Source organism: Hordeum vulgare, chromosome 4H (genome assembly GCF_904849725.1).
Source record: "Hordeum vulgare subsp. vulgare chromosome 4H, MorexV3_pseudomolecules_assembly, whole genome shotgun sequence".
NCBI classification, from domain to species: Eukaryota; Viridiplantae; Streptophyta; class Magnoliopsida; order Poales; family Poaceae; genus Hordeum; species Hordeum vulgare.
Window position 1 is genome coordinate 290,315,550 of NC_058521.1, and position 13,230 is coordinate 290,328,779.

General features: G+C 46.0%; 1 protein-coding gene across 3 annotated transcripts; it reads left to right on the top strand.

Moving 5' to 3' along the window:
• The first annotated feature begins 1,499 nt into the window (after positions 1-1,499).
• On the top strand, positions 1,500-10,354 carry LOC123448521 (splicing factor U2af large subunit A-like). 3 transcript variants are annotated; one of them, XM_045125437.1, is made up of 11 exons: positions 1,500-1,786; positions 2,431-2,699; positions 4,426-4,527; positions 7,149-7,219; positions 8,120-8,193; positions 8,462-8,503; positions 8,592-8,651; positions 8,736-9,356; positions 9,446-9,584; positions 9,877-9,947; positions 10,037-10,354. In XM_045125437.1, exons 1-11 carry the CDS (start codon positions 1,508-1,510, stop codon positions 10,172-10,174), a joined length of 1,866 nt encoding a protein of 621 aa, XP_044981372.1. In that variant the 5' UTR covers positions 1,500-1,507; the 3' UTR covers positions 10,175-10,354. The 3 variants fall into 3 exon arrangements, with proteins under 3 accessions (XP_044981372.1, XP_044981373.1, XP_044981376.1); XM_045125438.1 differs by having other exon boundaries at positions 2,434-2,699; XM_045125441.1 differs by lacking the exons at positions 9,877-9,947; positions 10,037-10,354 and adding an exon at positions 9,715-9,870.
• Positions 10,355-13,230: the final 2,876 nt, after the last annotated feature.

The window sequence follows — 13,230 nt, forward strand, 5'->3', positions numbered from 1 at the left end:
CAACGGCTGCCACCCAGTGATTCATTTTTTCCTCAATAAATTCATGTTCACGCTTCGCCGTTGCCTCAGCAGAAACCTCAGCGTAAATGAATGGTCTCATCCTGTATTTCAAAGAATGACTGTTCACTAAACACTAACTAACCATAAACCACAATAACTCAAGTCATAAAACAAATAAATCAAATATATCACCACCGTTGAGCTAGGGTTTCTCTAAGATGTAGAAAATCTAGCATAATAAGAAGATTTAACAAAAATAATGGATGATTCGGGGGAGATCACTACAAGCAACAAAGTTCTGAAAAGATCCATGTAAGCGAAGCACCTTTTGGAGAGGATTCGATGGGGCCTTGATGGGTAGGAGAGAGGAGGAGATGAGAATAGAAGCACAAAGCTCGGGGTGGATGACTGTGAAAGTGAGTGTGGTGGGACCCACATAAAAATTCTATTACATATACCAGCCCTCGTTCAGGACCCACGCCATAGCCCCTGGCGTATGGGCGTGCTGAGAGTGGCACGGGCCAAACGCCAAAGCCCCTGGCGTCTGGGCGAGCTGAGAGGCAACATGAGGGACACCATAGATCGAGCCACCGAGACGCCACGGTCCATGGCGTCTGGTCTCCAGACGAAGACACCGGGGTCCCTGGCGTCTGGCCCTTTTACCACGTGAGCCGGTCAACGAGGAGGTGGATCGAGCGGCCCCGTACCAAACGCCATGGTTCCTGGCGTCTCCAGTGCAACCCACACGCGAGGAATGTTGGCGTCATGCAAAAAGGTTAGAATCGATTTAAAAAAAAAACTAAAGTCAGATCTGGATTTTAGTAGCCTCAAAGGTTAAAACAAGAAAATTGGCCTCAATTGATGGAGATGCTATGAGTGTGGGCCTCAACCTTAAAGGAAATAACATTGGTGGCGAACACCGAAAAAATCACTGTTCTGACCTTATTAGTAAACATGAGTACAAAATGAACCCGTCTGAAAACAATTTCACGATCTGACTTTTTCTAAAACGTCACAGTCCATGGCGTTGCTGCTTAATTAAAAAGGCAAAACTAGTTTGCGTTGTTGTCCAAACCAAAACACCAAACTAGCTCGCGTTGCTGTATAGGTCGAAACGCCACTGTAGCTGACGTTGCTGCCCAAGGGTGAAAAGCTACACTTGCAGACGTTTTAGCCCATGTCTACCTGCGCCGCTGCTGCTGTTGTGGCTGCTAAACAATTCTTTTCTGGCTACTACTAGGGGCTACTTCATCATAATTGTGCATGCTGTTGCTGCCGCCTGCATGAATATGTTATTGGCCTCTGATTTTGCATGCCTATTAAAGAAATGTCTACTAAAGCCTGGACAGCAACGTGAATATAGACTGACGTTTCTTAATTAAACAGTAATACCGTGAATTATGATGTTTTAAAAAAGTTAGATCGTGAAATTGTTTTCAGACGAGTTTATTTTATGTTCATGTTTACTAACAAGATCAAAACGATGATTTTATCCCGAACACGGGCAATGTATAAGGCACCCGCTTCTTCCGTCCCGTGCTCAACCTGTCCCGACCAGGTTTTCCCCAACCCGCGAACCAGCCAAACCCTAGAACGAACCGACCGAGCAGGACATCGCCACCCCACGGACTCGCCGCAGCCGCTGCCGCTGCCGCTGCCGCTGTCGCGTCGCATGGCCGAGTACGTGGAGCGCTACAAGGGCAACGGCGAGCCCGCCTCCGTCACCGGAGTTTCCCCGCCGACCAAGCCCACCAGTTTCTCCGACCAACCTGACGGTCGCTCTCAGGTGCATTCCTCTGATCCACTTGATCCGAGTAGCGGTCTAGCTGAACCGTGGGTCGTGTCCCGCTTGTGCGAGGTATAGGCAGACTAGTGCTTGTTTGGCTGCGCAGATGTGTTGATCTGCGGAGATGTGTGCGCGACTATCTGGGCGCGGGGATACTCGGTTGTTAGGGTCGGTTTTGTTTTGATTCGTGTCATATTCGTGGGCATGTGGGAGCGGCTACCTTTTGAAACTGCTGCCGCTCACTACTGTTGTGGGATTGCACATTTCTGATGGATACGTCTTACTGCATTTTATTCAATTCCTTCAAATTGTTATTGTTAACCTACTACTTGTATGGCATCCCTCGATGCATTGAACTGAGAGGTGCCCGGCAGTTTACTGCTAGTTAATCACATTGCTTTGTTAAACTTTATTATCTTATTAGCTGTCAAGATCTATCATGTATGTACAAGTTATGGATTCTGCCTTAAGATAGTTTGGTGTATTCCTTTGTTGCTAGTTTGAATAATGTCTTCAAGTGGCTCTAAACAGCAAGTATTCTGCATATGTTCCTTCATATATTATCGATCATATCATTGTTTATGAAAGAATACCATTCTTATATTTTGCAAGAGATAGAACTAATATCTTCCTTTTGTCCCCAGCAGGAGGTACAGCCACATGAGGGAAGGTCCTCAAAATCTAGAGAGAGGGACAGAGGACGAGAGAAAGACAAGGACAAGGAGCGTGATAGAGAACATGGAAGAGATAGAGAAAGGGGCAGGGATAAGGACAGGGAGAGGAACCGGGGTGATCGGGACCGGGAACACGACCGCCACCATAGGGAGCACCGTGAAAGAAGTGAAAAAAGGGAGCACCGTGGCCATTCTGATGACCATGATCGTCATCGCAGCCGTGACCATGATGTTGAAAGGTACCATGTCTAAACTTCCATGGATTTAGTTATGTTAGTTGACCATGCCTATTTATGAGCTCTAGGCAACTATGTTGAAAACCATCCGTCTCTGTTACTTGTGAGGCTTTTAATCTTCTGAGATTTTCCATGATGTAAAATTTGCTTGCCCTCATGTCACCTTTTCTGGTGTTTGTTTTAAAGATACTTTTTGAGTCTGGTCTATGGTAAATAGTTTCTTGGTAAAGTATGCAATTTTAATCAATTTTTGAGCTAAACCAAAATACCCTGTCAATGTTGACATAGGCAAATTGAAACTTCTGCAAGTCTGACAGAGTTTGCGTAAGATATTGGATTAGATATACACTAATTTATTTGACAATACTTGTAATTATCAAGGCAGCGCGGTTTGGTTGCAGCCGGCAGGCTGGAAACCAAGTAAACGTCAGACATATTGCAGTAGTAGATGGTTACATATATTAGGTAAGGACTTGCATTATCAAGGAAACTGGAGGGGAGAATATTTTATTAGGAATTTTAGCACTATAGGTGTCCATGCCTTTGGGTATGCTTTGTTTGAGCCCAAGTTCTTCCTACCAAGTATTTGGTCAAGGTTTTGCTTGTTTATGCTTTGTCCAATGTTGGCAAGAAAAATGGATAACAGTTGGCATGGGCACGCCAAAAATATGGCAACAGGACCACAGTTTTGGCCATGAATGAAAATTAGTAAGGTTGGTATTTGGACACCAACCAAACACTAACAATACTATGCACATTGCCGCGAAATTAGAGATTTGATTTCTGAATATTGTATAGGATATAAATCCATTCCTCAAGATTTAAACTACGTGTGGAATTTCTGTTGAATCAGAAAAATAAAAACCTTAACATGAGAAGTTGAACATCTCAAAATTAATACACTGAGTTTCAAAACTCACTTAAGGGTGCACGAATTAATGCATGTTGGGTTCTGTGTCCAGATCAGACGTGGACCAAGCTAGCAAATCCAACAGCTACAACAATTTTGCTGATGTGGAAGAACACATGCACAGGAAAATGGCTGTTGAATGACTCATAGTGTTTCTTTTTTATATATAAGACTATGTTGATAGGGCTAATACTTTAGAGTTCTTATTTTGTTATGTAAGGTCCTGGAGTATTATATTATATAAGATGTCATGTCACCTTTGTTTGAGAAAAGTAAACCTCTCGCAGCCATGCTGTCTGGCTAACTTCAGTGCAGTAGTTATCCTATTGTGATTAAAGGTTCACAACACATGTGCAAATTTGTCTAAAAAGAACTTACTAATAATATGTAATCTTGCTGGGTTCTATAAAATTTCACGATAGAAATGAGTTGTAGAGTAGTGTTTTGGAGAGTGAAGCCCAAAATGGCATCTTTCAAAGTACTCGGGAATATGCTAACTTGGTGCGAGGTTCACTTTTAATGTTGTTTAGTCATCTTTGTGGGTGGTGTCTTGCTGAAGGTTTATTGTAATCTTTGTGAAGATGGTGTTAAATTTTGCAAAACCTTTGCTAAAATGAAGGCTCTGTTAATCAATTGTTTTTTTGGGGGACAGAAATAGCAAGTCATGTTTTCTGGTGAAATGTTTTGTTATCACAGTAGAATGCTAATCTAGTATCCTCCATATGTTCCTTCTATTTTGATAGCATCATCTTCTGTACAAAAACCTGTGCTACTGATTCTATGAAATCTGATGTATGCCGGGATAAATTTGTAATGCAGAAGAGACCGTGACAGAGATGGTCATCGCAGGCATCGCTCTCGCTCCCGTTCTAAGGGTCGTGAACGTAGATCCAGATCTCGTTCGCGTTCTCGATCAAAGAGGTATATGTTGAGTCTCTTCCAAAGGTTTATTATCTACGTTCAACATGTCAGCATTCCGAGGGAGACAAATCACCATCCTTTCAGATCCGTCGCAGATGCTATTCTTGTATGCTGTTCCTTCTTTGTTCTGCACTTATAAAACCATGCATTGGTTTCTTGCTTTCTTTGTTTTGCACTTAACAAACCATACATTGTTTATCTGATGCAAATCTTTTCTGCATGATATGTTAATATACCTTAGAGCATCTCTAGCCGTTTGGCCCCCCAGCGCACCCGATGAAGGGCTTTGGGCGTCTGCGCCGGTGGTTTTTTCGGCCTGGGGGAATCAAGTTTCTAGCCGCGCCCCTAGTTTTCGCCCCCCAACACACAAAAAATTCGAAGTTGTCTTTCCCGCTACCAAAAAAACCAGACAAGTTCAGCGATCATCATGCCACAAGTCGACGATCATCATGCCACAGGGTTGACGATCGAACATAGCTGAAGTCCGGCGATCAAAAGGGTAGGAACCATAGACATGGAACTCAAACGGCATGCCCCTCCGCCGTAGGGCTGGGAGAGGTCGGCGTAGTCGTTGGTGTTGTGGGCACAACTTCAGTGCTCGGCGTAGGGGTAGTGGTCGCCGTCGGTCCTGGCATTTGGTTCAAGATGAGGCCCTGTCCGCCAGATACCACGCCTTCACCTGCTCGTCCATCGTCGACACATCCGCTCCCACCAGGAACGCCGGGTCGGTGTTCCTCTTCTTCGCAGCGACGTTGGTCTTGAGAAGGTCGAGCTTGACGTCCTGCTTCGTCATCAACGCTGACCACCTCGCCTCCGATTTCTCCTCCCTCTTGGCGGCGTTGCTCTTGGCGTCGGCGATGCACTGTTCTATCGACGATTGCAGCCGTTCGGCAGCGGGTGCCGCGTCCCTCGCCGCCTTGGCTCTTTTGTTGCCATCGGGATACTCTTCTGCCGTCGCCGAGGCAGGCACGTCCGGGTTGTAGACGCCGTCCTTGGCCTTGGCGAGATCGAGCCGACACTCTGTCCATTTCTCGCACGACTTGATCCTGGTGAACACATGAAGGAACTTGAAGTCTTGGTCGTTGTTGTCCTGGCGAAACATGTTGAACATCCGAACCATCTGCACAGTTGAAGAACAAGTGTCGACGAAGTACACGACGAAGAGCTGGGCCGGCGAGCGATGGACATACCTGACGCTCGAAGTTGGCGCCGCTTTTCGGGCGAGCCATGACCTCCTCTTGAATCCCATGCCACTTGTTGCAGGCTTGCTGGATGGTTGTCCAATGGTTTGGCATGGCATTCTCGCCGCGATCCATGTGGATGCTGGCGAAGTCGGGGTCGACCAACTTCTGCTCGTCGAACGCCGTCTTGATCCTGCTCCAGTAGGTGCTGGAGTTCTGATTCGCGCCGGTGATCGGGTCGATGCTGACGGTCTTCCATGCTTCGGTGAGGCACTCTGTCTTCCTTTGACCTCCGCTCGCCGTTGGCCGGCTGCTTCTTCTTTCTCCCTTTGGCCAGTGGCTCCACCTTCGCCAGTTCTTCCTCCTCCTCGGCATTGTCGTGCTCGACGTCCTCCATGTCGATGGCGTTGTCCAACGCTTCGTCTTGCGTGTGGAACCCCGGGGACGAAGCAGCGGCGACTGAGCCGTTCGTGATGATCCCGTCCATGTTGGCGTCGGTGCTGCAGAACTGTGGCGCCAAACCATGCGCGAAGGGTAGGGCCCCACGGCGCCGAACCATGCGCGAAGGGTAGGGCCACATCGGCGACGAGTAGCTGTACTGGGTGCTGAGGCCGGCGGTGAGGCCGGCGGTGAACACGGGGGATGGTGTGCGTGGGTCGGGGTTGAAGGGGGGGGGGGGGCGAGCCATGCGGGAAGGTGATGTTGGGATTGAAGCCGCCAAGCGCGTCGACGGTGAGGGTGGAGGCGAGAAGTTCGCCGGCGATGCGGCGCTATGCTATCTCCCCCACGCGCCTTGTGGGTAGTCCGACCTGTTGATGAGGCGGAAGGTTCGCCATCCTTGCGCGAGACACCTCCTCTTGCTCCGCCGCCGCGTCCCTGGCCTTCTTCATGTTGAGCCCAGCGATCAACATCGCCCTTCCATTGGGCATTCGTCCAGCCCGGGGGGCTTGCCATCGGCGCCCTCGGCTTCCTCTGCTTTGGCTGGACGGAATCGGTGGCTAGGCGACTTCCTATAGATTTTTATAGGGGTCAGTTGGGAAAAGATATGCTGTTTAGGGGTGCATACTTCTTTGGCGGCATGGCGAGCGGATCTGGGAAGAATGGCGGCAGTGGCGTGGGAGAAGAGGGAGGTAATGGGAAAAAAATGGAGGGAAAGGGGAAAAACAGCAGGAAAATTGGCCCGTGTCGCCGACAGCGCGGGCCCATGCGCCTTCTCGGTTCAACCGGTGCCCCGAGGCGACCCCTGGGGCGCTGGGTTCCACTTGGGTTCGCCGGTTGTAATTTTGGCCCAAACCGGCGAAAAACGAGGATCTGGGGGCGTGGCTGGGACTTTTTTTCGGCGCCGGCAGTAAAAATGGCGCCCTGGGGGCCTGTTGGGGGCGCTAGTCTGCTATTTCCTGCTTGTTGAACTACTTATAACTGTCTGCCGCACTGAAACAGCAAGCGGGTGAGCGGATTTGACCAGGGACCATCGCAAGCCATTCCTATGGTTACTCCTGGCACGACCCCAGGTATGTGGCAAACAATACTGATGTTTCTAGTTTTGCATTTTTGGATATATATGTTCCTATGGTTAGGACTTCAAAAGATTATCCGTTATGGAACTGCTAATCAGCTGTTATCCACAACTATATTATATGACTATGTACATCTGTTCATTGTCACTGCAATACCTATACACATGCTTTATACCACAATCATGTAATTCAAATTATTGTTCCTATAAATGCGGATCACCATTTATTTAAAAAATGGTAGCAGGTTCCAATTCATAAATACTGTTGGTTTGTTCACAGTCGAACAAATTATTGGAAATTTATCTTTTGCCTGCGATTTTCAATGAAAAGTCTGGCAACTTGCCTCTTTGTGGCTCATCACCAGAAATTGACTGAGCTATGGGAACTGGCCCATTCTAAGAACTCCCTACAATTTAGTAGCAGTGGATGCTTTCGAAGGCTTGGTAATGATTGTTGTGGGAATGATATTTTCTTACAGAGAAGACTTGTAAATTTGCATTTTATTCCACCTTGTATATGGACTGAGTGACTATTCTTTTGCTGTTCTTGGTTTTTGTGTGTTTGTTTGTTTGTTGTGTTTTCATATTGGGTAGGAAAGCAATCTTGGACCACTTTGTCCATCATAAGCCAATGGAAAGAGCGGACTACTGTAGCTTATTGTACAAGGAGAAAATAACTGGCTTGATATCTTGTTCGCCTTCAACTAGTAATCAGTATTACCTTATGGCTGTTCCGTAATTATTACTTTTAGTCCTTTGTCTCCTCGAATATGTGCAATCCATTCTCCATGTATTTTGATCTGAAATGGATCTATACTAGATTGACATTACTATGGATTTCCATCATAACCACTTGTATATCTATAAGGAATTGTTCTCTTTTGATGAATTGCAGGTCAGCTGCCTGCAGTTGCCCCTCTTATTACCGGGATGCTTCCAAATATGTTTAATTTCACCGCTCCTACACAGGTGAATACTATTTTCCTTTTAAGATTGCGTACTGTCACCACCAGGCAATCTATTCACCCTGTTTTGTAACTTTTCTGGTGGTTACAGAATGAACTGAACTCTAGTACTCCCTTCGTCCGGAAATACTCGTCGGAGAAATGGATACAAATTCATGTATCTAAAACTAAAATACATCTAGATACATCCATAACTCTGACAAGTATTTCCAGACGGAGGGAGTATTTGATATGTTTCTACTTTATAACTTTTTTTCTTCTATTTGTATCAGTTCAACCCTCTAGTTATGCAACCACAGGCCATGACACAACAGGTATATGACTTTTCTTATTGCTTGTACTCCCATCATATTTTAGTTTTGTTCTGTGATATAACGTCATGGTTAACCACCCTTATCCCAGGCTACCCGGCATGCTAGGCGTGTTTATGTTGGTGGACTTCCACCAACTGCCAATGAGCAGGTAATTACTTGATTAACTTTGTTTTCTGGACGGCCTCTCCATTTTCAGTCTACGCCTTTTATTAATTTTCTGTTCTTTCTGCAGACAGTTGCTATATACTTCAATCAAGTTATGGCTGCTATTGGAGGAAACACAGCTGGTCCTGGTGATGCTGTTCTTAATGTCTACATAAACCATGACAAGAAATTTGCTTTTGTGGAGATGAGGTCCGTGGAGGAAGCTAGCAATGCAATGGCCTTAGATGGTATAATGTTTGAAGGAGCACCGGTGAAAGTTAGAAGGCCAACAGACTATAATCCTTCCCTGGCTGCTGCACTGGGTCCAAGCCAGCCAAACCCTAATCTCAATCTTGGTGCTGTTGGCTTGACACCTGGCTCAGCTGGAGGTTTAGAAGGCCCTGATCGCATCTTTGTGGGTGGCCTCCCGTACTACTTCACCGAGGCTCAAGTGCGGGAGTTGCTTGAATCCTTTGGACCGTTGCGAGGATTTGATCTTGTGAAGGATAGGGAGACAGGCAACTCGAAAGGATATGCCTTCTGTGTATACCAGGATCTTAATGTCACTGACATTGCCTGTGCTGCCCTGAATGGTATCAAGATGGGAGACAAGACCCTTACTGTTAGGCGAGCAAATCAAGGCACTTCTCAACCAAGGCCAGAGCAAGAAACCATCCTGTTGCACGCACAACAACAAGTGCAGATGCAGGTACACCCAGCTCTTGAAAATATATATTTTGCAAAATGACGGTGAGTTTGTATTTCCCTTCCAAATTTTGACCGTTGCTTTCTGAGCAGAAACTCGTGCTACAAGTTGGAGGGGCTCTACCAACAAAGGTGGTATGCCTGACCCAGGTGATTTCTGCAGATGAACTGAGAGATGATGAGGAATACGAGGATATTTTGGAAGACATGAGGGAAGAAGGGCGCAAATATGGTAAACAAGATTAAATCCATGGACTTGCCTTCATCTTGTTTTGAATCCTTGCATTCTATTGTTATCATTGTGTTCGGTTACTGAAATTGTTTTGTTTTGTGTGTTGTCTTTTTGTGTGTCTTTTTTGTAGTCCACATAAATGCCATTGCAGAGTCTTTTATAGTCCAACCCCATGCAATATTGGCAATCAGGCCTAACCTACAGAAGACACACTATTCTTTTCCAATTGGATATGACTGATCATATATCATGCATTTCTTGTTTATGTATGTACTCACTAACACTTGGACAGGTAACTTGGTTAAAGCTGTCATCCCACGACCTGACCCCAGCGGCGCCGCTGCTGTTCCTGGAGTTGGAAAGGTGATTTCTGATTTGATCATATTCAGTATTGATGCGTTGAGCAGGAGCAAAATTATTTTGATCCATGGACTTTATTGTCCGCGTTGCAGGTGTTTCTGGAATATGCAGATATTGATGGCTCGACCAAGGCCAAGGTCGGGATGCATGGCAGGAAGTTTGGCGGGAACCAGGTGGTGGCGGTGTTCTACCCTGAAAACAAGTTTACTGATGGAGATTACGATGATTAGATGAAATCCTCTGCTCAGTTGACACCCGTGTCATGGCGTTTGCTTAGTTTTCAAATCGAATCCTTTTTTAATCTGTTTGTGGAACTGTATGCTGGATATATATGGTAGTATAATTTTATTCGACAAGTACTGTATGTGCAAATTTGTGCGTGCTCTTTGACTAAGATGGCTTTGATATGAGTGGAAGGATCCTCACAAATTATGGGTCGGTTTGGGCAACCCTGCACGGAGGAGGATCTTGACTTCTTCTATGCTTCGACTACCATCATTGTAGGGGACGAAGCCAAAACGCCTTTCTGGGACTCCCCTTGGCTCAAGCCCAAGGAGATTGCACCTCTAATTTTTGAGGCTTTGAGCAGGAAGAGCTGGAAGGTCCGGGAGGCCCTTAAAGGGAATGCTTGGATTTTGAAAATCAACCATAACATTGTTGTCACCGGCCAGCACATATGTGAATTCTTCATTCTCTTGACGCTACTCTATAATTTCCACCTTGATGAACAACTCATGGATGATATCGTCTGGAAGCGCTCAACCAACGGGTTCTACACGGCCGCTATCGCCTACAAGGTGCAATTCCCTGGGCAAACCCTTTCACCCATGAATTGCATGGTTTGGAAAGTTTAGGCGTTATTGAAGGTAGATTTTTTTGCGTGGTTGGCCATCCAAGATAGGATTTGGACCGCTGGCCGCTTGCAAAGACGGGGATGGACAAACTGTGGCCTATGTCCGCTTTACAAGAGGGAACAAGAGTCGGGTATGCACCTATTTTCCAAATACCGCTACACGCTTAGGCTCTGGAGGTCTACCATTGTTAAATTTGGTCTTGTGCCCTTGGACATAGCGGATTGGCGCCTTGACGACCCTCTCCACGCCTGGTGGGATAAGATGACAAAATGTCCCCAATCGGAGTGCTATGGCATCTCTTACCATGCTTGTTTGTTAGACCATTTGGAATGAGAGGAATGCTAGGGTCTTCCGTCACAAGAGTGCGTCACCTTCTATCCTTCTCAACATCATCCGACGAGGCAAAGCTTTGGGTGACTGCGGGTGCAAAGAAACTAGGGCTCGTTATTATGTGTGAGTAATTGTCATGTTGTGCTTGTGGGTGTGGTTGTAAAATTCTAAGCTGTATCCCCCTCCTTTATTTAATCGATGAAGCAAATATTTTTGCCTCTGTTTTCTAAAAAAAACTTGATCAGTGACACATATCCCTTTACTTGATGTGGGAAAGGATATGTAACGACCGATATTATGCTTCCAATCCTTGAGCGTACAATTGGATATTACTGAACCAACAAGCATAGCAACTTAGCAGGTCCATGCATGTTTCGAATTATTACTGGACCTGTGACAAGGTTATGTGATGAGATTTGCTCACTTTGATCATCGTTTCCAATCCTTGAACAGTTGAACGTACAATTAAATTATATTCATCTGCCTCCTTGAATGTGGAGAACAAAATAAAACGTGATAGTGGTAGTCTACTTGCATGTTTCGATTATGAAAAACTAATAAACATCACAGCTGTGAGATTAGTGCGGCGACTTATACATCAGTTCATGTACAAAAATACTTCACGACTTGGGCGTGCTTATGATGGAACCCACTTTAGTTTTTAAAAATACCTGAAATACGTTAGGGTTAGGGACAATGCTTGCCGCGTCGTCCTCGTGTCTTCTTTGAGCTCCATCCGCATGCTCAGTTGTTCCTTTGATCAATTGCCTTGACTCTGACGACGATGTGAAGTTATACCGTCCCAGTTATGAAGTTGTACCGTCCCAGCACACATGAGCACGACGACTGGGTGTTCTACAAGTGTAGCAAGCATCTGTAAGTGTGCCATGGTTGATTTGTTTGCCCTGCTTGGTTTGTAAGCGTGTGAGATTCATGGCTTGCTTGGTGATGCATTGGTTGTCCATGACGCCCTGCTTGATTTGTCTATTTCGAACACGGAGTTGTTCATGATGCCTAGTATAGTTTCAAGCACAGATGATTCAATTTCCTGCTTGCTCCGATTCATGCCTTGCTTAGTATAGTTTCATTTTAGTTGTTCTGTAGTTTCATATTGGCCTATTTAACAAGTTGTTGCCTTGCTCTGGTTGATTTGTTTGCTCTGTGAAGTAAAGGTGTAATTTTTTGATTTCGAGGTCACTTGTTGGTGTTGCTGCTATTGATGCAATAGGTGCAATAGAGGACAGAAGGGGAGAGTGAGGGAGTCCGGAACTAAGGGGTCCTCGGGCCGACAGCCTATTTCTACGGGCCGGACTCATGGGCTGTTGTATGGCTATCATTGAAGGGCCGAACTACAAGACAACACAATATTCATGATGGATTCTTCCAAAGCTTTGGTGTGTGCTCCAAGTCAAGATGATAATATCCGCATGTTTATTCCCGGATATAACCGACCATATGTAACCCTAGGTACCCCTGGTGTCTATATAAACAAGAGGGTTTTGGTTCGTAGAAGACATCGACAAAACCATCCTCTAGGGTTTAGTCCAATTGATCTCATGGTAGATTGACTCTGTAACCATCATACATTCATCAATATAATCGAGCATGACGCAGGGTTTTATCTCTTCGAGAGGGCCCGAACCTAGGTAAATATTGTCCCCCTGTTTTCTGTTAGCCATTGATCTAAGATCCATAGCTCGTGACTCCCTACCCGAGATTCGCCGGTTTTGATACCGACATTGGTGCTTTCATTGGGAGTTCCACCGTAGGATCACTGAAGGATCGATGTCTCGCTTGTTCATTAGCGACAACATCAACACCGGGGATGCCTTCGTCCCCGACCAGTTCTTCGCGTTCGACGGCATCGTCCTACAGGCCGATGCGACTAGTCACCTTGACCAGATCATCGGCTTCGCCTGAGAGAAGCAAATCAAGTTCGGCGACCTAGAGTACGTTGCCAACGCCCACGGCAATCTCGTCCTTGACCAATGAGCCCGAAAATCCCAAGCTTTAACTTCGGGCCTCCTGCTCGGCCTCGTCACCAGGTCGAGCCTTATCCTGGATCCGACTTTGAGCTCGGATCCGATCAAAGCATTCGAAGA